At 40.7% G+C, this 27,775-nt stretch overlaps 2 protein-coding genes and 1 long non-coding RNA gene across 4 annotated transcripts in view; 2 read left to right on the top strand and 1 right to left on the bottom strand.

Moving 5' to 3' along the window:
- LOC106545924 (E3 ubiquitin-protein ligase TRIM11-like) overlaps window positions 1-27,775 on the top strand; it is a 103,121-nt gene that overhangs the window by 32,382 nt on the left and 42,964 nt on the right. The window contains exon 5 of the mRNA XM_087711686.1: window positions 18,242-18,360. Coding sequence (XP_087567812.1) covers window positions 18,242-18,360 — 119 coding nt within the window. The remainder of the gene's footprint in view (window positions 1-18,241; window positions 18,361-27,775) is intronic.
- The window catches only part of LOC148047711 (uncharacterized), a 62,655-nt gene that overhangs the window by 20,401 nt on the left and 14,479 nt on the right, over window positions 1-27,775 (bottom strand). The window lies entirely within an intron of this gene.
- Window positions 5,228-27,775, top strand: part of LOC148047709 (E3 ubiquitin-protein ligase TRIM39-like) — a 57,050-nt gene continuing 34,502 nt past the window's right edge. The window contains exon 1 of one of the 2 annotated variants that reach the window (XM_087711691.1): window positions 5,228-5,415. In XM_087711691.1, the coding sequence (XP_087567817.1) occupies window positions 5,278-5,415 (138 nt within the window). In that variant the 5' untranslated portion in view covers window positions 5,228-5,277. Of the gene's footprint in view, window positions 5,416-23,629; window positions 24,234-27,775 lie in introns of those variants that run through there. The other variant, XM_087711689.1, reaches the window with a different exon arrangement.

Here is a 27,775-nt window from a genome sequence, read left to right as displayed (position 1 = left end):
CCAACCGTCCCTGTCCTACTGTCTCCATTTATTCCTACCCATTTACTGTCTTCATATTTATGTTTATACTTATGCCTGTTAACTTCTACATGTTTGACAAACTAAAATGAATGAATGAATGAATGAATGAATGAATGAATGAATGAATGAATGAATGAATAAATAAATAAATAAATAAATAAATAAATAAATACTGGGCAAAAGTCACCGTGAAGACTATCTTGTAGATGGAGAATATGGAATATGTAGAATGTGGAATAGGATCATTTGCTGGAAGGAAATCTTCAGGTTAGACCGATGAGAGATGCCTCTTAAGGCAAAAGATGGATAGAAAGAGCCATTGGTGGTCTCAGGCCAACTTAGGACAGGGGGACCGATGGGGGGAAGAGGGGGAAATCTGGTGGGTGGAGAAAATCTTATACTCTTTTGCCCTTTGTTCAAGGACTTTTGGGGGAGGCTTCTTTAATCACAGCAGGGTCTCTGAGGGGACACAGACAGTCCCTAGCCCCTCCTTTTCCTTGCCTTTTTGGTGGTGGCACCTCATTTCTGGAATGACCTTCCAGCGACCATTAATTAGCAGTCACAGTGGCATCGTGTTGGCACCAGGGGAAGGCCTTTCTGTGGAAGGAAGGATCTAAATCTCTTTTAAATAATCCCCAGAAGTGGGGAGATGCAAAGCAGGAACAACCCTAGAGGGAGTCAACAAAGCCCTAAGGGAGGGAAGCCCCACCCCTTATTTACGTATCGGGAAAAGGTGGGGCTGGCTGCCATCTTGACTTTGTTGACCTGCCTTGGGACCCCCTGGCTGTAATCCCCATCCCTTTTGCGAGTCTGTTGGGCCAAATCAGTGGCTCTCAATTTGGTATCTGGGAAGTCAAATAATAAGCATTTTAACATTTCTCATTTTTAATGTATATAGACAGTAAAAGGTGTCTTCTGATATTGTTTCACACTTATGACCATTGCAGCATCCTCATGATTACTTGATCAAAATTAAGTCAGTTGGCAATTGGATCGTATTTATGACGGCTGCAGGTTCCCTGAGTCATGTGACCACCCTTTGTGATCTTCTGCCAAGAAAAGTCAAGATTCACTTAGCAACCATTTGACTAACTTAACAACTGCAGTGATTCACTTAACAACGGTGACAAGAAAGGTCGTCATGGAGGAGCTACCCCCAAAAGGGTCACTGGGGTTCTGGTTCCCCCAGCCCCCTTTTCCAACCCTCCAGGCTCCTTCCCCTGACTCAGTCCATTCCTTGTGGCCCCCACTCCACTCTGCTCCCTTTGCTTAGGCACCTCCAGTTGCCCTGCTCGGCTAGACTCTGCTGACTTCTCCTTCCAGCCTGTCCCTTCTGGAGTCTCCTCTCAGCAGGCGGATCACACAGTTGGGTTGGTCGGCCTTTCTTCCTCTTTCTCCTCTCTCTCTCCTGCTTCTCTTGTTGGTATTTCCTGCCACTGCCTCTGCTCCTCCCTTTGATTCCCCCGGCCTGCTTCCCTTTCCCTCCTCCTCCTCCTCCTCCTTTCCCCCACACACCTTTCTTCATTTTCCCTCACTCCATTCTCCCACTTTCCTCAACCTATCTTCATGCATCAATTTCCCCTCACCTCATGGTGGAGTGGAGGCCAGGTGAGCCAAGAGGCCCCACTTCCCTTCGTCCCCCCCCAAAGACTCACCTACCCCTCTCTCTCTATCCCCTGCTCTCCTCCTCTTTCCTGCCAAAACTTCCTCCTCTTCATTCCATTCTTCCCCAGTGATAGTTAAAATGGGGCAAAGCTCACTTAACAGCTGTCTCACCTGGTAGCAGAAATTTGGGGCTCAATTGTAAGTCCAGGACTACCTGTATTAGGTATGTTCCTTAGGATTCCTCATTTGCTCCTTTGCCAACAGAAACTCCTCAATCTTCGGTTGTTGAGATGCTTTGAGGTGTTCCAGAGATCTATTCTTAGCATTCAAAGTCACCATATCGGAGTTAAGTTTCCCTCCCCTTATTATTCAATATGCGTACCTGCTTTTATTATTTTTACAAATAACTCAAGGTGGCAAACCTATCCAACACATCTTCCGCCTCTCATTTTCCCAACAACCCTCTGAGGTGGGTTGGACTGAGAGAGAATTACTGACTCAAAGTTATCAACTGGCTTTCATGGCTAAGGCAGGACTCTGTGGAGGTGGAGGCGGCGGCATCCGCCGCTTTCCTACTAGCTCCCGCGGCCTCAAAAGCACGGCAGAGAAGGAAGGGGGAGGGATAACGCGGGAGCCAGCTCAGGTGCTCCGCGTGGAGGGAGAGACGCCACTGCCACGGGCGGGGAAGCCAGCGGGAGCTTTGCTGGTGAAGGAGAAGAAGCAAGAGGACTGGCGGCTTTGAAATGCAACCCCCTGGTCCCGCCGGCCGCGGATTTGATTCGGCGTAAGTGGGGGCCGAACACATGCTGAGCCGACTGAGCCGACTTTGCGCAGTGAGGCGGAGTAATTCAACCCCCCCCCAAAGAACGTGTGTGTGTGTGTGTGTGTGTGTGTGTGTGAGAGAGAGAGAGAGAGAGAGAGAGAGAGAGAGAGAGAGAGAGAGAGAGAGAGAGAGAGAGAGAGAGAGAGAATTGGATCAAAATTGGTGGCCAAAGGAGTGGAGGGAGGGAGGGAAGGAAAGAAGGGAGGGAGGGAGGAAGGAAGCCCTGCCCCCTGTGAAAAAAACTGAAGAGGGAGCAGTGAATGAATAAACCATAAAAGCAACAAACAGTTAATGCGTAATTAAGCTGAGGAGGAAGTTCTCAACTAAGGAAGCAATATTAGAAAGAAATATAAAAAGCTCAATATGCCAAAACACCTATTTTAGTCTTCATTTAATTACTTGTATTGTAGTCTGATGTAACATGTTTTTAAAGTTAACGTTAGAAAAGATAGGGTACAAAACTTAAATAATAAAAAAATGTACATTCATTTTGAAAAATAAATGCAATACTTGATTAATTTCATATCTTTATTTAAAATAGTTTTGGCATGGCATATGATTTTATTGACTCAGTTGGAAATGATGTGGATGTTGTATCTGATTCTGAGGTATATATATATTCTTAAGTAACATAACATATAGCATATTGTCCAAACTTGCTAGACTGTTTAATTGATCGTACTACTTTAAAGGGGGAGAATTTCATGATAAATTATTTTATTACATTTATGTTGCATTTATATATTATATTTATTACATTTATATTTCACATTATATATTTGTATTGTTATTTTAGTGTTTATTGTCAATTTTGATAGATATTATATTGATATATCAATACTGATTTTACTCATACTAAATAACAATTACTGCTATTATTTATCAGCATCAAATATTTACAGTTTTTAATATTGAGTTAGTCATATTTTAGAATAATAGGATTATCTTTTAATAGGATAATTGGCAAAATCTAATTCACATGTGATGGGTTGCATTCCAAAGAATGTGAGAGGACAGGTTGCCTGCAAAATGCCAGGATCCAGGACCCTGTTGGTGCCATGTCTCTCTCTAGCCAGTCTAACAATGTAAAAGCTGAGCAGAGAGCCTTTTTTTTTTTCCAGGGTGAGCGGAAAAGTATAGTGTTTGAGTGGCACTTTTCATGCCTGGCATTCATCGGGCTGAAACCTCGCTCGCAATTGGCGCTTGATTCTTGGAATGTTGCGCAAATGTCCAGCAGACGCGACAGCAGTTCAAACTGTGGCTCTCTTAGGTGCTCAGGCATGAAACTGTGCCGCTCACACACTGTACTTTTCCGCTCACACTGAAAAAAAATTAGAGGGAACATTGGTCTGCAGTTTCAATAGCCTTGTGGCTAATCCGGAAGTCACTGGCAAAGAGGGTTTTTCCTGGGTCCCCAGAGACTTTGCGAATGTCTCTGGGACCACCGGGTCTCCCCCTACCTTTCACTGTCTCTTTGGGACAGCTTGGGTCCAAAAAGGAACCGTCTCCAGTATAGATGGACATTCAGGAGCAGCCTGAAAGTCCGTCTTCACACTGCTAAGCCCCGCCTCCTCTCTAAACATCACTTAACTTTTATTGCTTAGCAAGGGAAATTGCCTGTAGGGAGAAATAGGCTCTCTTTGCCAGCTCCCTTTCCACATTTGCTCTAGAGCAAAATCGTCATGGAGTCCTCCAAAATCTTGAGTGCAGACCCTGAAAAGCACTCCTGCTGGATGAGGCCAAACTACATTTCTCAGTGATGCTTCTGGGGTGAGTGCAACCAGGAGACTCCGGCTTCTCCCTTTAATGCCCTTGCAGGTAGTCCTTGATTTAGAACTGTTCGTTCAGTGACTGTTCGAAGTTACAACCTCAATGAAAAAGGTGACATATTTTTCTCCCTTATGATCATTGCAGGCATTCCGTGGTCCCATGATCAAAGTTTGGATGTTTGCCAACTGTCATGTATTTATGACGATTGAATATACAGTATCTTCTAACTGGGTCTTCCCTCCAGTGTAATTCTTTATGGAAAAGAAACTCAAAACTTGTATTGTCTCTTCAGAGGAAGGTGGAGGATTGCCTGAAGGCTCAGAAGGAGCAGAAAGGAAAAATAGCTACATACAAAAGAGACACAGAGGAAAAAGTGCAGGAGATGCTTGTAAGTATTGATCCAACGGTGAGGAGCTTCTGAGCTAATCGGAAGGAGAACCCAATCCGCCACCTTTAATAACAGGCAGCCTGAGTTTTAGTACAAGTTGTGACTTAAAGGAAATTCAAGATAAAGACGGTGTTAGGGCAGAGAACTTGTTCTTAATCTGGGGACTTAAATGTCCCCATTGCCTGAATGAGTCACAGTTGGGTTTAAGTGCACCTATCCCATGAGTTGTGTTTTATGCAATGGGTTTGGCTTCCTTAATAAATTAATGGAACCCATATTTCATCTTGTGGAAAACATTGTGAAGGCAAATATTTTTCTGTCCCCTTTTGGAAAATCCCTGATTGCCAAGAACATTTTCATGAGAGATCATTTAAACTGGAGCCTTTTTTTTTCTTTTAAAAAGCCTTTTCTCCCTGCACTTTTTAATATCAAAAAGGGGTTTTTTTCTCCTTAGCAAATTCTCCCACTTGGATTCTTCAAGGAATCCATTTCATTATTATAACAATAAAAATAAAAATAATTAAATAAAATAATTAAAATAAAAGTTTGCTTTTGCTTTTTTCCTTTCTTGTTCTAGGAACTCATCAAAGAAAAGAAAGAAAATGTAGCATCTGAATTCAGAGAGTTACAACTCTGGTTAGAAGGACAGGAGAAGCTTCTATTGACTAGAATGGAAGAGACAGAGAAGGATATTATGGCAAGGAAGGCGGAGGGTTTGGCCAAGCACATGGAGGAACTCTGCTCTCTTGACCATCTCATCCAGGAGATAGAAGAGAAGCTTCAGCAACCAGCCAGCAAACTCTTACAGGTCAGGCAGGACCTGTAGAATCCTAGGGCTGGAAGGGACCTTGGAGGTCTTCTCTGCCCAAGGCAGGAGTCCTTATACCATCCCAAAAACATGGTTGTCCAAACTGTTATTGGAAGCCTCCAGTGATAGATCACCCAAAAGTCTGAGAGGAAAGCTGTTCCACTGATAAATGCTTGTCACTGTTGGGAAATTCTTCCTTATTTTAGGTTGGATCTCCTTGTGATGAGCTTCCACCCCGGGTCTTCTTGTTCTGCCCTTAGGTGCTATGGAGACTAAATCGATGCACTTTTCTCTATGGCAGCCATTCAAGTATTGGGAGATGGCTGTAGTGCCTTCCACAGAACACTCTTTTTGACTCTTTCCTTTTTTTAATTTCTCATAAATTTAGTCAAAATTATAATAGTGAAAAGTAGAAATGGAAAGAAAGAAAATAGGGAAATGGAGAAGGATAAGAATGGGAAAGAAGTGTAAGATAAAGAAAAAAGGAAAAAAGTGTCTGAACTTCTTTTCTGCACAGTAAAATGCAAAATAAAATTACAGCCTCAACTTTTTATTTTTGCATATTTAGTCATTATTAACCATGTGTATAAAAACAGATTAGTCTAATAGCAAAATCAAGCATCAAGAGTTTTTTTAAAGAGGGCTTCCGGGGAGTGGCCTGTCGCCGTCGGCAGCTTAACAGAGCTGCCCCCAGAGTTCAGGTTCGTTATCTACTCAATATCAAGAAGATAACTCTTTTTTCAGACAAGAAAAAAGCAGTGAGGAATCTCAGCTGGTAAGAATCTTCTTTGAAGTTCACAGTTTGTTTCTTTGTGGGCTGTGGACGGAGGGGGAGGATCAACCCAAAGCTGAGTCATTCAACTCCGACCTGAACTTCGCAGCTGTTATTTACAGCACAAGACAGGAACCCCTCCCCCTTAGGACAATCTTTAGAAAACAGACTATTAAAAATCAATACGAGCAAAGACCAAACTTGTGAACTTTAAAACCTTTCTCTATCTGAAATACCAGCTTCAATGTTATAAAAACCTCTTTTGTTTAATTGTCTTCAAAATGGCGTTTACAGCTTCTGCATTTGTTATCTCCGGCTTCCTGCTACAGAATCAAAGAAACAACCTCTTATAATTTAATTAGAGCTACTCCCTTAAAGCTTTCAAAGACTCTTTGTTGTTGATACAGAGACATTCCAAACATTCCAAACGGACTTTCTCTTTTGAAATCTTCCGTAAAACCCTTTGTAAAAAAAGAAGAAGAAAAAAAGGGGGGGGGGAGGAATTTCTTTTTCTCCACATAGCACAGTGGATTAGCAATTTAGAATAAATAATTAAAACCAAAATATAATGGCATCCAAATCAACCTCTGTGAAATTACCTCCGAAAACGTCTCCCATACCTGGCACAAAGTTGCAGCCCCCACCATCTATGCCCCCTAGTGGAGACGTACTAACAAAAGAATTTTTTCTGGAAATGTTCAAAGAATCCAGAGAACAGAACTTAGAAATGTTTAAAGAATTCAGAGAACAGAATCTAGAAATGCTTAAAGATTTCAAAGATGAAATAAGGAATGAGATGGAAGTTCTATATGACAAATTTGATACTAGGGTCACTAAAATGAATGATAATATGATGGGAATTGTAAATGTGATAACAGAATATATTTCTGGAATGGAAGATAATTTAGAAATTCTCAATGAAGCTAAAACTAACCTGATATCCAAAACTGAAGTGGTGGAACAAAAAATTGATAATGCTGAAAAACAAATTATTATGATACAGTATAAGCAGATGGAGCTTGCATTAAGAGTGAGGGGGCTGCGTGAAGAAAAGCAGGAGAACTTAAAGCAAATGTTTTCTGAAGCTTTTGACCATCTGGTGGGAAAACCGGGATCCAATTTTGATTGGCAGATTGACAAGACTTTTCGTGTTAACTCTTGGGCGGCAAAACAAAGGCAACTTCCCCGAGATGTGGTAATATACTTTGTTACAAGAGAATCTAGAAATATGATATTACAAGAGTCTTATAATACTAAGCTTCAAATTGGTGGACAGGACCTGATTGTTTTGAAAGAAATACCACCTCAGATGCTAAGAGCCAGAAGAGATTATGCTTTTCTGGTGGAAGAGCTCAGAAAGCGTCAGATACAATACAGATGGGATGCCCCATTCGGTATTATAGTTACAATGGACAAACAAAGATATCGTCTCAGTTCTGTATGGAAAGCTCGTGATTTCTATCATAAGATTCTGAAGATGGGATACCCTGAACCTTCGGGATATGGTGAAAAACCACGAGACGAACAAGATAAACAGCAAACCACACAACCATCAGATAAAATGTATCATCTCCCTCTCCCGGAAGGGCAAGGAGTCAAGGAAAAAAGATCCAATCGTAAGACCACCAGACAAACGGATAAACAAGCTACTATGCAACAATCTCAACAATCGTTGGCCACTGATCAAGGAGCTACTGCAACAAGCTCAGAAGCTGTGGGAGGAGCCAAACCAAAGGTGAGACAGGCCTTGCAGGAGGCTCTAAAAAAGCTTCAGGCAACCAAAAATGACAACTAAGATTTTGACATGGAATGTTAATGGACTGAACTCTCCACAGAGAAGAAAGAAAATATTTCATTATCTCAAACAGTTTAAGAATGACATAATTTGTTTGCAAGAAACTCATATCAAATCAACCGATCAAAAATATTTGTTTAACCCCAAACTGGGCCAACATTTTGCGACCTCAGCCATGGAAAAGAAAAATGGCATAGTAGTATACTTAAGAAAAGACATTAAAGCTGAGCTAATTGAAGCAGATCCCTTTGGAAGATATATTGCATTAGATTTAATCTTAGAAGGGAAAAAGACGTTACTTTTGGGAATTTATGCTCCTAATCAACAACAAGATGGATTTTATAGAAATCTCCATGCTAAATTAGTACAGTGGGACTTTGAGTCTTGTATATTATTGGGTGACTGGAATGGCATGATCGACACCAAAAGAGATAAGAAGACAGCTCGCCCGAACACCAAATTTCGAGCTAAGTTACCCAAACCCTTTTTTGACATGCTGGACGACTTTGAATTGCGAGACGCTTGGCGCGAGAGGCATGCAGAAGAATATGACTTTACCTTTTTTTCCAACAGACATCAATCTCTTTCAAGGATTGATTTTATACTAATTACAAATGATTTACTTTGTAGGGTGAAGAAGACAAAGATTATGGCGAGAGTTCTTTCAGATCATAATCCAGTCTGGATGGAATTGGGAAGGGTAGCCCAGGCAAGAAGGTCCTGGAGGTTGAATGAAAACTTATTTAGATATGAAAAGTATGTTAATGATTGTAAAAAATTGCTATTGGAATATTTTGTTCTCAATATGAATAAGGGTACATCTTTGGAATATGTATGGGATGCAAGCAAAGCGTATATGAGAGGAGTATTAATAAATATAAACAAAATACATAGACACAAACAAGGGCAAAAACGAAAAGAATTGGAAGAGGAAATTAAAGGGAAAGAGTCAGAATTAACATTGAATCCAGGAGATACAAAGATTAGGGAAACAATTGCTATATTAAAATCTCAGTTTGATATGCTGATCTCTGACCAGGTAGCCACCAGTTTATTATATGCTAAACATAATACTTTCTGCAATGCAAATAAACCCGGTAGGTGGTTGGCTTATCAGATTAGAAAAAAAAGGAAAGCTCGAAATGTATCCAAATTGTGTTACAGAGGGAAGGAAGTGTTTCAACAGGAAGAGATTCAAAAGGTATTTCGGGAATTTTTTACAGAGTTGTATAAAGGGGATAAAATTAAGGACGGAGATATAGACAAATACCTAGATAAAGAGAAAATCCCCCTAGTTAGAGAAGAACATAGGCATAAGCTGAATCAACCTATATCCTCTGGGGAAATTTTGCAGGCAATTAAACAATTAAAGTTAGGGAAAGCACCAGGCACAGATGGTTTAACAGCTGTTTATTATAAAAATTTACAGTTAGAAATGGTAGAACCCCTCAGAGAACTATTCAATAAAATTCAATCGGGAGGGAAAGTGCCCCCTTCGTGGAAGACTGCGTTCATATCGTTGATACCCAAAGAAGACCAAGACCTTACCCAACCAAAAAATTATAGACCTATTTCATTACTCAATGTAGATTATAAAATTTTTACTAAAATATTAGCAAATAGGCTAATGGGGGTAATTCAACAACTGATACATACCGATCAAACTGGTTTTATACAGGGCAGACAGATGAAGAACAACGTTAGATTAATTATTAACGCTTTAGAATACCTGGGAAAGAACAATCAAATCCCGGCCGCATTCATATTTTTGGATGCGGAGAAAGCCTTTGATCGAGTTAATTGGCAATTCCTGCTGAAGACATTGCAAAAAATGCAGATAGGAGATGGCTTTTTACGGTCAATTGGTGCAATATATCAGCAGCAAACAGCCCAGATCATTGTCAATGGAAGTCTGACAGACTCCTTTCAAATTGAAAAAGGTACAAGACAGGGCTGTCCTCTGTCCCCATTATTGTTTATTATAACTTTGGAAATACTGTTGAATAAGATACGGGGCTTGGGCGGTCTAAAAGGGATTAAAATTAGACAGCAAGAATATAGAGTCCGTGCATTTGCAGATGATCTGGTTATAATATTGGAACAACCGCAGGAATCTAGTAGGGTATTATTGAATACGATCAATCAATATGGTCAAGTCTCGGGATTTAAAATAAATCTAGGAAAAACCAAAATATTAGCTATAAATATGACTATCAAACAGAAGGAAGAACTGGGGGCGATGCTAAGATGTGAGGTAGTTAAAAAAGTTAAATATCTTGGAGTTAATATTTTAATCTCAAATGGGAAATTATATAAGCATAATTATGAACCACTTTGGCATAGTATACAGTTGGAGTTGAAAAGGTGGGAAAAACTGCATTTGTCCTTGCTGGGTAGAATAGCGGCAGTAAAAATGAACATTTTACCAAAATTTTTATTTCTTTTTCAAATGTTACCAATACTTAAAAGAGATGCGAATCTTTTAGAATGGCAGAAGGGTATCAACAAATTTGTGTGGGCAGGAAAGAAGCCGAGGGTAAAGATGAAAATAATGCAAGATGCACGTGAAAGAGGAGGATTGAAATTACCTAACTTAAAATTATACTACGACGCAGTGGCATTATCTGCAATTAGTGACTGGATTCATCTAACTAATGACAGAATTTTGAATATCGAGGGATATGACTTGTTATATGGTTGGCATGCTTACCTGTTATTTAACAAAAAAATGGATAAGAAATTTAAAAATCACATCTTAAGAAATGCTTTATTGCGGGTTTGGAAAAAATATCAACATAAATTAAATGATAAAGTGCCCATGTGGGCAATTCCTAGACATGCAATTGAAAATATGAATGTAGAACAAAAACACGATAGAACCACCTATAGACAACTTCTTATCTCAGAAAGAGGGGTGATGCAACTAAAATCTTTAGAGGTACTTAAAGAAGAGAAGGTAGTTCAAACGTGGTTTCAGTATGGTCAACTACAGGCTAGGTGGAAAACAGATCAAAAAATTGGCTTTGTAAAAGTTGAGGATAATTTGTTTAAACAAATAAGAGATCAAAGCTCAATGCATATAAAGAGGATATATAATGTACTAATACAGATGGATTCTGAAACGGAACTGATTAAGGATTGTATGATAAAATGGGCTCAGAATATCGAGGAACCAATAATGCTTGAAACATGGGAAAGAATCTGGGTAAGAAATGTGAAATTTACACAAGCACAAAACTTGAGAGAAAATTTTTATAAGATGTTTTATAGATGGCACCTAGATCCTAAAAAGCTTGCCTCTATGTATCCAAATGTTCAACCTAAATGTTGGAGATGTGGTTCTTGTGATGCTACATATTTTCATATATGGTGGACATGTCGTAATGTCAAGGCATTTTGGATAAAAATATGGTGGATCCTGCAAAACATCTTTAAAAGAAGGATAAAATTTACCCCCCAGTTGTTTTTACTGGGTATATGTATTGACTTTACAGCAGCAGAGACTAATTTGGTTCTGTATTTAATAACGGCAGCAAGACTCTTGGTGGCGCAGTATTGGAAGAAGAAAGATTTACCTACAATTCAAGAATGGACTTTGAAAGTTATGAACTTAGCTGAAATGGCCAAAATCTCAGCATATCTCAAAGAACATTCAAACGAGAGATATAAACGAGACTGGAAAAAATGGATTGATTACATAAAAAGTAAATATGGGACTAAGAAACTCCAGATAGCTTATGCTTAGTATCAGTAACAATTTAAATTGTTTAAAATTTGGGTAACAGTAAGAAGCTGAGTTCAATGTAGAGATATTTTAGACTGTGATTGTCCAAAAGTTATACCACGTATGGTCTTTGGGAAGTCGGGGGGAGGGAAGGGAGGTGGGGATTTAGGGGGAGGGGGGAGGGGGGAGGGGGGAAATACAATATGTGTTAAATTCCATGATTGTATTTGTATACTGTGGCTTTTCAATGTTAGTGCGAAAATAGAACAAACCGAATATACTGGAAGGTAATAGATACCGAAGGAAAGAGTCGGGTGAAAGAAGAAGGAGGGTGGAGAGGGTGAGAGAGAGGAGGAGGAGAAGGGTGGGAGGGAATGGATTAGAGGGAGTGATAGGGTTAGGGTTAGAAAGAAGGGGAGGGGAAGTAGGCGTAGAGGGGTGTGTGAGAAGGAAGAATGAAAGTTGGAGGGGGTTGAAAGAGGGTGTATGGCGGGCCAAGGTGGTATACTGGGTTTGTATTGTAGAGGGCATTTTCTATATAAGTGAGGGCCGTGTTTATTATTCAATGTTATATGCCCTGATTAAGCACAGTGAATATGTGATTGTATAGAATGAAAACATAATAAAAAATATATTTTAAAAAAAAGAGTTTTTTTAAAGAAATCTCAGCACAAAGTTTAGAAGCAGCTTCCAAGTAGAAATAACAGGTCATATCTACTTAAAGCAGTCAATTTTATCATTTTTTCTAGCTCCCATCACTTTTTCCATCCATTCTTTTCTTGTGGAGATTGATAAATCTTTCCATGTCTGCATGTAGAATTCTGGCTGCACTCAACCAAGTTCAAAATCTCTTTTTCAACTCCTCATTTAGAAATCTTTTTGACTCTTTCTATGGAAAGGAATGGTCACTAAATGAACTACTTAGTCAAGGACCACCTGTAATGGCTAATGTTAGGGACACATAGTGTAATACAGAAAAAGCAGCCCATGCGAGAAGCAAGAATTCAAAGTAATGGTCACTGTCTGTATTCTTCACAATAGGGGATGTGTTGGTGGGTGTTCTCTGTAGGGTCTCCCCCTCCCCTTAATCTCCAGGGCCAGGAGAAACCCAACACTGATGACCTTCTACAAAGTATAATAACTACTTGGATTTCCCAAAGGGCCTTGATTCTGGAAGCATAAATGCAGGGGATTTTTTAAAATCCTATTGATGCACTATTTTGTTTTTCCAATATTGTAATTGTGATGGATTCAACCGGGGTATAATTTTTCTTAGGCAAAAGAGTAAAAACAATATCTCTCCAAAAGAGGTTGAAGAGCTGGAGGGAAAAGAACATTTTTTTTTCATTGAAAAAATGAAAGTAGTTTTGTTATTGTCTGATTGTCCACTCATTTATTTTGTGAATTTAAGAATTTAATTTTATGCGTAGAGAATGGTTCCTGTCAATGCTTTGTCTCTTTATTTTTCAGGACATTGGAAGCGTCTTGAAGAAGTAAGTAAACCCACCCTTTTCTTTATAGTGTCAAAGATCAGCAGCTCCTCCAGCTGTTTTCCTATTTTGGAAAGTTCTGTTTGTATTTAGCAGTATTTTAATGTAAAGGTCATGTAATTTATTATCAGGGCTCTTTAGATAGTTCCTAAGACAACCTTAGATAACAGTATAGTTAGCAATATTTGATGTGATCAATTATTATGGTTGGTTTCAAAGTCAGCCAGATGTTTAGATTGAAATTTGAATGTTTATCCACCTATTGAGTCCTTCCCAAGAAGAGAAAGATGTTTGTTGGTTTTCAAGGTATCATTGTAGGATGTAAACTGTTCCAAGTAATGCAACTATCATAAATGCATGCCAGTTTCGAAGCACCCAAACTGTGATTACAGGGACACTGTGACAGATGTTAACTGATATTTCATTGCATTACCTTTAAGTTTAAATGTATTGTCATTGAACCTCGTACAATGAAATTAAATGCCATCTTCAGTGTACAACATACAGAAGAAAATAACAACAACAATAATAATGCATCACAAATACCATTGACTTGATTCAGTTGAGGTTCATTCTTAATGAGTAAAAATGTATAATAATAATAATAATAATAATAATAATAATAATAATAACAACAACAACAACAACAACAACAACAACTCCGCCGTTGCCGGTCCCAAGCCCGGATGAGAAAGGAGGAAGGTTGGGATCAGGTTGGCATCTGGTCCCGTAAAAAAAACCCCCCGCCAACCCATACAATATGGTGAAAAAAACGAATAAGAATTCCATACCGCATCGGTCGTCGCGCGGGTTAACAAGGGCCGCGGCGGATGTTGGGGTCCCTGGACATCCGTCGACAAGTGGGCTACAAGTGGACCAGCCAACAAAACGACAAAAATATAGTGCAGATGAAAACCGTGCCATAATGGCCTGTTACTACAACTCAGAGCCAGAAAAAAAAGGATATTTAAAGCGAATGTATGAATTATGGAAACAACAATATCCAGATTCAAATGTTAGTGAACAACGACTAGCAGATCAAAGGCGATTTATTATACGGAATAAAGTGTTTAGTGAAGTTGAATATGAGGAGATTCAGGCAAATTGCAGAACCCAAAAAACAATATCACAAGCGGAAATAACTGACATTCAAGACACAACTAAAGACACTATAGTAGAACTCCCAGAAGAAGCTCTCGGGGAGCAAATAACATCACCACCACTAGAACCAGTTATCATTGAACCAACTGATGAACTAACTCAAAAACAAAAAGAATTGAAGGATAAGATCATGGAGCATTTTCTGCTTAACGAGGAAAGGCAACGTTTACCATCACTAAAAACTGTGCCTAAGAAAATTTTGGCCCCTATCATGAAAATGGTTAATGCAGTGTTTTCAACAATTGAACCAGGATCCATCTTGGAAACAAACCAGTTAATGTACAGCGCAGCTGTAATAGTCACTAATGAACTAGGCATTAAAATTAAAGTACCTAGTCACACAACAGAAAAAGCATCAAAGCCAAAGTGGAAAATCCGTTTAGAACAAAAAATCAAAAAATTAAGGGCAGATGCTAGTAACTTAAAGAACATGCATGAGCAACGGCTTAAAAACAACAAAATCATAGATCGGCTAATCAGAAGATATAGATTGGATACAAGAAACATCAATGAAGCTGTAGAGATTGTAAAACAGCAGATAACAGCAACAGCTAGAAAAATTGAAAGATATGAGGCACGAATCATCCAATATAAACAAAATCAGCAATTTCGATCAGACCAACGGCGTTTTTATCAAAGTCTTAATGTGAATGGTGACACCAAAAGTGAAAAACCAGAAAAGCAGGCCACAGTTGAATTCTGGAAAGAATTGTGGGAAAATGCAAAGGACTACAACAAGGAAGCAAAGTGGATACATGACTTTGAGAAAAGCATTGGCAACAAACAAATGCAAGTATTAGAAATAACAACTGAGATGATCAAAAATCGAGTTAAAAAGGTAAAGAATTGGACATCACCTGGAAAAGACCAATTACATGGTTTCTGGCTCAAATATCTGACCAGTTTACATGCAATATTGGCCAGGCAACTGAATGAAATTTTACAAAAGGGCCAAATTGATGAATGGTTAACAACTGGAAAAACATACTTGATTCAGAAAGATCCAACTAAAGGAACAACACCTGAAAACTATAGACCAATAACATGCTTACCAACAACCTTCAAATTACTCACAGGCATTATTGCAGATAACATGATGGATTATTTGGAAACAAACAACATCTTGCCAGTAGAGCAAAAAGGCAACAAAAGAAGGAGCAGAGGCACAAAAGATCAGCTTCTAATTGATAAAATGATATTAGAAAATTGTAAGAACAGAAAAACGAACTTGAATATGGTCTGGATTGATTACAAAAAGGCATTTGACTCACTGCCACATAGTTGGATCATAAAATGCTTAGAAACAACTGGCATTAGCAAAAATATTACATCCTTTACTGAAAAGGCAATGAAACAATGGAGAACTGAGTTGGCAGTAGGGAATGAGAGCTACGGAATGGTTAATATCAAGCGAGGAATTTTCCAGGGTGATTCACTTTCACCTCTTCTCTTCATCATCGCAATGATCCCACTATCAGTAATCTTAAAAAAAATGAAATTAGGCTACCAAACAGCCAAAAAAGCTGAAAAAATTTCGCATTTACTATATATGGATGATTTGAAACTCTATGGAAAGTCAGAAATAGAAATCCAATCATTGACAAATACAGTCCGAGTATTCAGCACCGATATTTCAATGCAGTTTGGCATGGAAAAATGCGCCACTGTATCCATAAAAAGGGGCAAAATCACTGCATCTGAGGGAATTGAAATGCCCAATGGCCAACTAATTAAATGCAAAGAAAATGAAGCCTACAAATACTTAGGCATTCTGCAGTTGGATAACATCAAGCATGGAGAAGTAAAAACTATTGTCAGGCAAGAGTACACCAACAGAGTTAGGAAAATTTTGAAATCTAAATTGAATGGTGGAAATACAATCAAGGCCATAAATACCTGGGCAATACCAGTTATAAGATACACAGCTGGCATAGTTAACTGGACACAAGCTGATTTGGACCTTTTGGACCAAAAAACCAGGAAACTAATGACAATGCACTACAGTTTACATCCACGTGGTGATACTGATAGACTGTATCTGCCCCGAAAATCAGGTGGCAGAGGATTATTACAAGTGAAGCAAACAGTTGAAGAAGAAAAACATGCACTGGCTGATTATTTAAAAGAAAGTCAAGAACATCTATTAATCGAAATAAAGAACAAAAATCTACTGAAGGCCCAACAGACAAAACAAGAATACAGAAAAGATGTGATAAAATCAAGAATGGAGAGTTGGCAGAACAAAGCACTGCATGGTCAATTTCTGGAAAAAATAAAAGATAAAGTGGACAGGGAACAAACTTGGTTATGGTTAAAAACAGGTACATTAAAGAAAGAAACAGAGTCACTAATCCTGGCTGCGCAAGAACAAGCTATCCGCACAAATGCCATTAAGGCCAAAATCGAAAAATCCTCTGATGATGCCAAATGCAGACTTTGCAAAGAAGCTGACGAAACTGTTGATCACATACTCAGCTGCTGTAAAAAAATCGCGCAGACTGATTATAAATTGCGGCACAATTCAGTAGCACAAATGATCCATTGGAATTTGTGCAAAAATTATAATATTAAAACAGCAACAAACTGGTGGGAACATCAGCCTGAAAAAGTCACCGAAAATCAGATGGTCAAGATCTTGTGGGATTTCCGTATACAAACCGACAAAATACTGGCGCATAATACACCAGACATCACACTGGTTGAGAAAAATAAGGTCACAATCATAGACATCGCAATACCAGGTGATAGCAGGGTCGCCGAGAAGGAACATGAAAAAATCGCAAGATACCAGGACTTAAAAATCGAAATTCAACGACTATGGCACAAACCAGCAGTGGTAATTCCAGTGGTAATTGGCACACTGGGTGCTATTCCAAAAGTACTGGAATTATATTTAAAACAGTTAAAAATTGACAAAATCACCATCAGTCAAATGCAAAAAGCTGCACTGCTTGGAACTGCACGTATATTACGAAAATACGTTACGACGTCCTAGGCCCCTGGGTGGGGCCCGACTAGTAACCAATGCCAAATCCGGTGAAACAACTGGCCGCTGTGATACAATTGTATAATAATATTAAAAACAACACAGAGCTTCATATTGTACACAATTGAATTGAAAACCCATCATACTGCATTTATATTGCACTATACATTAGAGTTCAACATAACTCCTACTCTGGGATAGAAGCTGTTTTTCAGCCTATTTGTCCTTGATTATATCATCCTGTACCGTTTGCCAGATGGCAATAGTTCAAAAAATAGTTCTCCAGGATGAGATGGATCTTTAAGAATGTTTTGAACTTTCTTAAGGCAGCGGGAGCTATAAAGTTCTTCCAAAGAGAGGAGGGGCAACCAATCATCCAACACGAGTCTGAAAGCTCAGAGGAGAAAACCTCTGGTGACCAATCCAGACTGGATCCTGTCACTAGCCAATCCTCAAGCACCATCTGATGGTTTAGAAAGCTTCTTCTATTGGCAGGTTGATAACGGTTGCAGGAACTGGGCATGGCTGGTCCAGGGAAGAGAAGGACCAGGGGTGACGGGATAGCAGTGTTCCAATATTTGAGGGTCTGTAACAGAGAGGATGGGGGGGGGGGGTCAACCTGTTTTCCAAAGCACCTGAAGGCCAGACAAGGAATAATGGATGGAAACTGATGAAGGAGAGATTCAACCTAGACATAAGGAGAAATTTTCTGACTGAGAATGAACCACTGGGACAGTTTCCTTCAGACATTGTGGGAGCTTCATCACTGGAAGTTTTCAAGAAGAGACCGGACTGCCATCTGTCAGAAACGGTGTAGGGTCTCCTGCGTTTGTGTGTTGGACTAGATGACCTACAAGGCCCCTTTCAACTCTGTTATTCTGCTATTTTGTCTTGCCAGGTACCAGACTAAGGAAACATATGAGAATCCACAGGATTTACTTCTAGAGCCGAAGTGGACAATATCGGATTATAGTGATATCACTGGGCTTCTGAAAAGTGCCATGAAAAAATTGAGAGGTAATAAACAGCCGCTGGGGTTTTATGCTGGATGACATTTTGAGAATCCAAGAGAGTTTCTTGGTTGGTGTCACATGGATCAAAGAGGGATCGATTTCAGGATCAGTGGCTTAGTTATGATTGTAAGTCGAGACTACCTGTATTCTTCGTAGCCCAAATCCATATGCACTGATCATTGGGGAAGCAGAATAAGTTTCCACTAAGTATAATGGAATATATACAGGTAGTTCTTGACTTACGATCTCAGTTGAGCTGAACATTTCTGTTGCTAAGCAAGGCAGTTGTTAAGTGAGCAGTTCCCCATTTTACGAATGTTTTTGCCACAGTTATTCAGAAATTCACGGCTAAGTGAATCGGGGTTCACTTCACTGATAAATGAATCTGGCTTCATGCATTGATTTTGCTTGTCAGAAGCTCCTCAGGAAGTTTGAAGAAGACAAGCCATGGTATGCTGCAACCATCGTAAATACAAGCTGGTTCCCAGTGCTCGAATTTTGATCACGTAACTGGGGAGGCTGCAAGAGTCGTAAGGGTGAGAACTGGTCATAAATCACTTTTGTCAGTGGCGCTCTAACTTCAGTACACAAATAGTTGAGAACTACCTGTATACGGAATATATAGTAGAATATATTTATACCTGATGGAATATATATAGCCAACGATGGTATTTTGCCTTGTGGCTTTCCATATTCCTTATTTCCTGATTTGAGTTTAAGGAAAGCAAACCAGGGTATCTGAAGGGAGGCTCTTCTGTTGCTCCAATTCCAGTGATGAGATGCTGAATTCCTCAAGCTGAAGCTCTTGTTTTCTCCCCCTCCTTTCCTTTCCCCTTACAGTAAAATTAACTGTGGAGCCAGACGCAGCCAATCCTCGCCACCTTGATGTCTCCAAAGATCAAAAAAGTGGTGTTGCCGAAGCTCGACTTTACTTAACAAATGATGATGTGCAGAACGGGTACTGGAATTTAGGAAATATGGAGAGAAATACATGGCCAAACCCTATTTGCCCAGCGTGGATCTCTGAAAGCTCTTAAAGCAGAGTTTCCTCAGCTTTTTGCTACTTCAGCTTCCTTTATTCTTCTCTGCCTCCCTGATCAGTCAATTAGTCTATAAAGGAATAACTTGATCATCATTTCTATTTCTCTGCATAAAAAAGCCGAGATATCCTAGGAGCTTTATAGGCTTTAACATCATGTGTTCAGGTGTATCAGCATTAAAGGTACCTTAGAGCTAAGCCTGTCAATCATGATTTTATATGTCTGTCACAGCTCTCCATCCCATTTATGGATGATGCTTGTTTGTTTCATGTTAGTTGCAATCAATGATTGTGTAGGTTCCCATAACTCAGGATATTCTGTAATCTTTTCCTTCTTTTTTCCTTTCCTTCCCCCTTTTTAACCAGTTTCTTTTTGACACATAATTGTCATAAACCAACAAACCATTTGAAGGTTTCAGGAAATATACTCAATATAAGCTTTACGGCCTCAGTTTTTTTTTTTTTTTTACAAATTCTAGTACTTTTTCTATCTTTTTATACTTACATAGGTTATCTACTACAATCAGATTACTGATTGTAAGATTGATTGTAATGTTATAGGTGTCTCGTGGGTTGTAGTTCCTTCTTCTGCAAGTTTATGCCAATAAATGTATTCCGTGGCATGCATAGAAACTGAAGATGCACAGAAAACAGAAAAAAATAAAACATATCATCTGTTATCAAGATAGCAAATGAAAGTGCTATGTGCCCTAAATGTGTCACCTGGCTCAAGCCAAAAGTAAAAAAAGGATTGTTAATAGAATTGTTAAAATGAAATACGTTATTAAATAAAGACATTATTTGAGAATAACGCTGTTTTTCCTTCTTGCTTTAAGCCACTCTGCCTTTTATTGAATAACCAAAAGTAACTTGAGTTAAAGAAGAAGCCAATCTAGTGTGGTGGTTAAGAAATCAAGCTGGAAGCCATGGGTTCTAATCCTCCCTTAGGTACAAGGCCAGTTGGGTGACCTTGGACCCATCATTCTCACTCAGCCCTAAGAAGTGGGCAATGGAAATCCACTCCTGAACCTTTACCAAGAAAACAGCAGTGAGATCCATCCAGGTAGCTACCAGGGGCCAACAATCTGAGGCAACCCAAAACTGGCTTCTATATTGAGATGGGCGTCAAATAAACTTTGGTCTAGTGGTTAGGGCACCAGGCTAGGAAGAGGAAGACTCTTGAGTTCAAGTCCTGCCTTAGCCATGAAAGCCGATTGGTAAATTTGAGCCAATCATTCTCTCTCAGACCAACCCACCTGAGAAGGTTGTTGGGAAAATGAGAGGCGAAGATATGTTGGGTAGGTTTGCCACCTTGTGTTTTTTGTAAAAATAATAAAAGAAGGATACACACAATAAATAATAAGGGGAGGGAAACTTAACTCTGATATGGTGGCTTTGAATGCTGAGAACAGATCTCTGGAACACCTCAAAGCATCTCAACAACTGAAGATTGAGGAGTTGCTGTTGGCAAAGGAGCAAATGAGGAATCCTAAGGAACATACCTAATACAGGTAGTCCTGGACTTACAATTGAGCCCCAAATTTCTGCTACCAAGTGAGACAGCTGTTAAGTGAGCTTTGCCCCATTTTAACTATCACTGGGAAAGAATGGAATGAAGAGGAGGAAGTTTTGGCAGGAAAGAGGAGGAGAGCAGGGGATAGAGAGAGAGGGGTAGGTGAGTCTCTTTGGGGGGGGCGAAGGGAAGTGAGGCCTCTTGGCTCACCTGGCCTCCACCCCACCATGGGGGCAGAGAAAGTGACGAATGAAGATAGGTTGAGGAAAGGGGGAGAAAGGAGTGAGGGAAAATGGAGAAAGGTGTGCGGGGAAATGAGGAGGAGGAGGAGAGAAAGGGAAGCAGGCAGGGGAATCAAAGGGGGGAGCAGAGGCAGTTGCAGGAGAGACCAGCAAGAGAAGCAGGAGAGAAAGAGGAGGAAGAGGAAGAAAGGCCGACCACAACCCAACTGTGTGATCTGCCTGCTGAGAGGAGACTCCAGAAGGGACCGGCTGGAAGGAGAAGACGGCAGAGTCCAGCTGAGCAGGGCATCTGGAGGTCCCTGAGCAAAGGGAGCAGAGTGGAGTGGGAGCCACAAGGAATGGACTGAGTAAGGGGAAGGAGCCTGGAGGGTTGGAAAAGGGAGCTGGGGGAACTAGAACCCCAATGACCCTTTTGTGGGTAGCACTACATGACACTCTTTCTTGTCACGGTTGTTAAGTGAATCACTGCAGTTGTTAAGTTAGTGAAATGGTTGCTAAGTGAATCTTGACTTTTCTTGGCAGAAGATCACAAAGGGTGATCACATGACTCAGGGACTCTGCAACCGTCATAAATACGAGCCAATTGCCAACCGATTTAATTTTGATCAAGTAATCATGAGGATGCTGCAATGGTCATAAGTGTGAAACAATGTCAGAAGACACTTTTTACTGTCTATATAGATTAAAAATGAGAAATGTTAAAATGCAGATACCAAACTGAGAGCCACTGATTTGGCCCAACAGACTTGCAAAAGGGATGGGGATTACAGCCAGGGGGTCCCAAGGCAGGTCAACAAAGTCAAGATGGCAGCCAGCCCCGCCTTTTCCCCAAACGTAAATAAGGGGTGGGTCTTCCCTCCCTTAGGCCTTTGTTGACTCCCTCTAGGGTTGTTCCTGCTTTGCATCTCCCCACTTCTGGGGATTATTTAAAAGAGATTTAGATCCTTCCTTCCACAGAAAGGCCTTCCCCTGGTGCCAACATGACGCCACTGTGACTGCTAATTAATGGTCTCTGGGGAGGACATTCCAGAAATGAGGTGCCACCACCAAAAAGGCAAGGAAAAGGAGGGGGCTTGGGACTGTCTATATCCCCTCAGAGACCCTGCTGTGATTAAAGAAGCCTCCCCCCAAAGCCCTTGAACTTCCCCCCATGGGTCCCCCAGTCCTAAGTTGGCCTGAGACCACCAATGGCTCTTTCTATCCATCTTTTGCCTTAAGAGGCATCTCTCATTGGTCTAACCTGAAGATTTCCTTCCAGCAAATGATCCTATACCACATTCTACATATTCCATATTCTCCATCTACAAGATAGTCTTCAAGGTGACTTTTGCCCAGTATTTATTTATTTATTTATTTATTTATTTATTTATTTATTTATTTATTTATTTTTCATTCATTCATTCATTCATTCATTCATTCATTCATTCATTTTAGTTTGTCAAACATGTAGAAGTTAACAGGCATAAGTATAAACATAAATATGAAGGCAGTAAATGGGTAGGAATAAAGGGAGACAGTAGGACAGGGACGGTTGGCACAATGCTGCCCTTATGCCCGCCCCTTACAGGCCTCTTAGGAACGGGGTGAGGTCAACAGTAGACAGGTTAAGGTTAAAGTTGTGGGAGTTTTGGGGGATGTAAAAACAGAATCATTTTAGAGCTTTTCCTGATCCATTTCCTGATTGGCTGGCTGGGAAGGGGGCAGTCCTGGCAGTTCTTCCTCTGTAGGATATTCCTATAAAAAGTGACCAAAATGAGTCTGATTTCCCCTTCATCTCTGAGACATCCCATCAATTGCAGCATTGGATTTGGGCTTTTATCAAGGGCTTCTTCCAGTCTGTTTCATTCCAAGTTTACCCTCACTGGTCCCATAAATGTTCCCTTCTTCCGATTTTTTTAATAAGCATTTTCCCCTTTAACAAGCTGGTTGGATCAATAATAATTGTTTGGCAATCGGTCCCATGGATGTTTCTTTCTCCCCAGGATTGTTCAATATATTTTCCTTTAGCAAGTGGGGGGTGGGGAAAACGATGGTCCAATTTGCAGACTTCAACTCCCAAACTTCCTGAGCCAGCTGTCTCGCGGATTCTAGGAGTTGAAGTCAATCAATCAACCAATCAGAATAGAGCTGGAAGGGATTTTGGAGGTCTTCTAGTCTAGCCCCCTGCTCAAACAGAAGACCCCATACATACCATTTGAAACCCACAAGTCATAAAGGGGCCAAGGTTGTCCGTCTCTCCTTTAGCAGAATGTTTGGATCAATAATTGATTGGGAGGGGGGGCATCCCGTGAATTTTGGCTTCTCCCCAATTTTTAAAAACTTTTTTTTCCTCGTTAACAAGATGCTGGGATCAATTGTAAGGGATCCGGGATTCGTCCCAGGGATGTTTGCTTCTCTCCAGTTTTTAAAACATTTTTCCCTTTAACGAGCTGGTTGGGCCAGCAATAATAATTGACCAGGAGTCCGTCCCGGGAATCTTTGCTCCTCCCCAATTTGTTCTTTTTAAAATACTGTAGTTCGTCTTTTAAAAGTCAGCGAAAATGACCGCAAAAGCAACAAGAAATCATCTCGGTTTCCTGCCTGGTCAGAGCCCAAAGGCGGTCACCTAATTTAGAGGAAAAGAAGCGAAACTTAACTTTCTCTTGCCTTTCCTGGCAGAGGCGGCGGCGATGGCGACCGAAGCGCCCTTGCAGGATTTGCTGGAAGAAGCCACCTGCTCCATTTGCCTGGACTTTTTCCAGGACCCCGTGCTCATCCTGGAGTACGGCCACAACTTCTGCCGGGGCTGCCTGACCCGCAGTTGGGGGGCGTCAGAATCGGAGGCTTCCTGCCCCCAGTGCAGACAGACCTTCGCGCCCCGAAGTGTCTTCGCTAACCGGCAGCTGGCGCGGATGGCTGAAGTGGCCAGGCGATGCGGCGGCCATCCGGAGGAGGAAGGTGGGAATTTCTGCCCGAAGCACCGGGAGCCCCTCAAGCTCTTTTGTAAGCACCACGAGACCCTCATCTGCGTGGTCTGCGACCGATCCAAAGAGCACAGGGGCCACTCGGTGATCCCTGTAGAGGAGGCTTTCCAGGAATACAAGGTAGGAGTCAGCCAGGAGGAATCGCTGCGGAGGGGCGTCCAGATCCTTGGTCTTCCTAGAAATCCTTAGATCACTTTACTTGCTTTCTCTGTTGTCAAATTTGGTTTAGCCTGGTGCAGATGCCAATGGGATCGAGACTGGAGTGGTGGTGGAAGGGACTTTTCTTGAAGTACTTCAAAAGGGTCTCATCAGCTACAGGAGCAAAGACCCCCCCCCCAGCCAAATACAAATACAAATTTTATACACTTAAGATCAAGGAAGTTAATACCCTACGAATCACTCATTGGTTCCTTAACAGGTGTTTCTTTTGATCTCTTCTCCTGGCCCACTTTACCCTCCTCCTTCATACATAGCATATTTAGTGCTAATTAGCTTTCTTATCAAAAATGCTTTGTGTTTTATTATTATAATAAGCTAGAAGTTACCAAAGTTTATGTCTATGTACCTTAGCATCCTTCTAACCTGAGTCCTTCTAACTTACCTGTAATTTTGTTGTTGCTAGCTAGTAGTGTCCCATGATTCCTTACTGGTCTTATTACCGTCCTGTGCAACTTTCTGCCTGGGCCATTCCTTTAACAAACTTCTCCAATTCCAGCCTGACATCTTCACTTCCTGCTTTATCCTTTGTGGCTACAATCTTTATGAAGACAGATTTACCATAGTCCTCCACTTACAACCATTTGTTTGGCGACTGTTCAAAGTTACCACAGCATTGAAAAAAGTGACTTATGACCGTTTTCACCCTTGTGATAATTGCAGCATTCCGTGGTCACATGATCAAAATTTGGGTGTTTGCCAATTGTCATGCATTTATGGTGATTGAATATATCCATGATGCCAATCCTGTGGCAGGCCTGCCAGATGTGGTAGGTGGAGCCCCCTGTGGCTGGAATGAGCGCCAGCACCCCAGGTCAGATCTCCATGGCGTTTCTTTCGTGAGCTTCTGTTTCCCTGCAAAGGACGAAAGAGAAGGTCATAAAAGACAAAGATCTTCCCTCTTGCCACGCTGTCGCTGTTGGGATGCCCCGCCTCCCGCTGGCCTTCCGGTATCTGCTGCAGATGTGCACACGTCCGTGCATGCACATATTCGTGCATCTCCATGCAATCACATGTTCACACGCACCTTTCAGTTTCGGCATGTGCGCACACGCATTTTGGGCAGCCGGAGTCTAAAAGGCTCATCATCACTGGAATATATCTTCTATCCAGGTCTTCTCTCTGATGTAATTCTTTAGGAAAACTAACTCAAAACCTGTATTTTCTCTTCAGATCAAGATTGGGAATTGCCTGAAGGCTCAAATGAAGCAGAAAGAAAAAATAGCTACATACAAAAGAGACACAGAGGAAAAAGTGCAGGAGAGGCTTGTAAGCATGGATCCAACAGTGGGGAGCTTCTGAGCTAATAGGAAGGAGAACCCCATCCACCATCTTTAATAATAGGCAACCTCTTTGTAAGTACAAGTTGAAGGAAATTCAAGATAAAGACTGTGTTAGGGCAGAGAACTTGGCCTTAACCTGAGGACTGAGATGTCACCATTGGCTGAATTAGTCACAGTTGGGTTAAGTGCACCTGTCCCATGAGCCGTGTATAATGCAATGGGTTTGGCTTGATTACTAAATTAATGCAAACCGTATTTCATCTTATTGAAAAAATTGTGAACTCAAACATTTCTCTGTCTCCTCCTTTGGGAATCCCTGATTGCCAAGGAAATTTTGTACTCTGCAGACCTCCCAAAAATGGCCCGTTGCAATACATAGAAACTGAAGATGCACGGAAAACAGAAAAAAATAAAACATACCATCTGTTATCAAGATAGCAAATGTAAGTGCTCTGTGCCCTAAGTGTGTCACCTGGCTCAAGCCAAAAGTAAAAAAGGATTGTTAATAGAATGATTAAAAATGAAATACATTATTAAATAAATACATTGAGAATAACATTGTTTTTCCTTCTTGCTTTAATCAACTCTACCTTTTATTGAATAACCAAAAGTAACTTGAGTATAGGCTTGAGATACAAAAGGGTCCTGACAAACTTGAACTTTGGGCGCTATCTAACAAAATGAAATTCAGTGGTGAAAAAAGTAAGGTTCTACATTTAGGCAAGACAAACGAAATGCACAGGTACAATATAGGTGGTACCTTGCTCAATAGTAGTAACTGTGAGAGGGATCTTGGAGTCCTAGTGGACAACCATTTAAATATGAGCCAGCAGTGTGCAGCAGCTGCCAAAAAATCCAATACAGTTCTAGGCTGCATAAACAGTACTATCCCCAACCCCAACCCCTTTCTGGTTTATATTCCCCAGCGAGGTAATTAAACACCTTCTTTTTAACAGATTCTATTTGTCACAGAAAAGGGACTAGTGGCTTGGCTGAGGTTTCTGGAGTCCTATGTTGACTTGGATTCTGCCTCTGTGTCTCTTTCCGTCCCTCTAGAAAAATGAAATATTTTGGGGAATATTAATAGAGGCAAAATATGATATTTCCCCAAAGGAGACATGGAAAAAACATGTTCTTTGAGGCAGGAAGCAGCCCACAGTCTTTCTGAATAGTCCTCAGCAGATGCCAGCACTTAAGGAGATAACAAGCTTATTGAAAGAGGAAGCCAGGTAACTAGATGGCTCCATTCATAAGCAAAGCAAATGCTGGCAGCAGAAGTCCATTCAAGGCAGGATATTTCAAAATCCCTTACAGCAATTTCGACAGCTAACAAAACCTGAGTGATAGGATTAGAGCAAGCAGCCCCTCACCCAAAAATCTAACACAGGACATAACCATCAGCCACAAGAAGAATTAACACCCTTTCAGAACACAAAGCCCATATTGTACAAATCCCAAACTTCAAAGTTACAGAAACTATAAAGATCCATCTACTCATTTAGCCATTTGGTTAGCTGTCCCAGAACCACATGCTGCTGCTGGTTCTGCTTCATCAATAAACGGACTCTCTTTCCAATCAGCCTCCATGTTATTTCCAGCGTCTTTCTTCCAGCTTGGAACTGAACCAGATGGATTTTTCTTCCAAAGTTTCTTTCCTTCCTTCCAACCTGGTGCCAAAATAATGCCAGTGTGGGTGCCATCTCTGGGGAGGGCATTCCATAAAGAAGGTGCCACCACTGAAAAGGAAAGATAAAGGAGGGGGTGGGGGAATGTCCATGTCCCTTCGGGGACCCCATTGTGACTTAGAAAGCCTACCCCAAAAGCCCTATAAGATGCTATCCACCCATTCAATTCCCCTCAAGTCATCAATCCATAAGTAATGGAATCATACTGTAGATGTGTTACAATTATTCATCACACTACAATCATCTGTATATATCCAGTGATGTTGGCTCAGGAATTCTGGGAGTTGAAGTCCACAAGTCACAAGAACTGCAGAAAAACAATTATGGCCAACCTGCCTTCCACTGAGGACCTGTACACTGCACGGGTGAAAAAGAGGCATGTGAAAATATTTACGGACCCCTCACATCCTGGACATAAATTGTTTCAACTCTTACACTCAAAATGACGCTATACAGCACTGCACACTGACAACTAGAC

Source organism: Thamnophis sirtalis, unplaced genomic scaffold, assembly GCF_051295495.1.
Source record: "Thamnophis sirtalis isolate CommonGarterSnake01/CBP01778 unplaced genomic scaffold, rThaSir2_p1.2 scaffold_3, whole genome shotgun sequence".
Classification (NCBI taxonomy): domain Eukaryota; kingdom Metazoa; phylum Chordata; class Lepidosauria; order Squamata; family Natricidae; genus Thamnophis; species Thamnophis sirtalis.
Note: the sequence above shows the minus strand (reverse complement) of the source record. Positions and strands in the feature narration are given on the sequence as shown.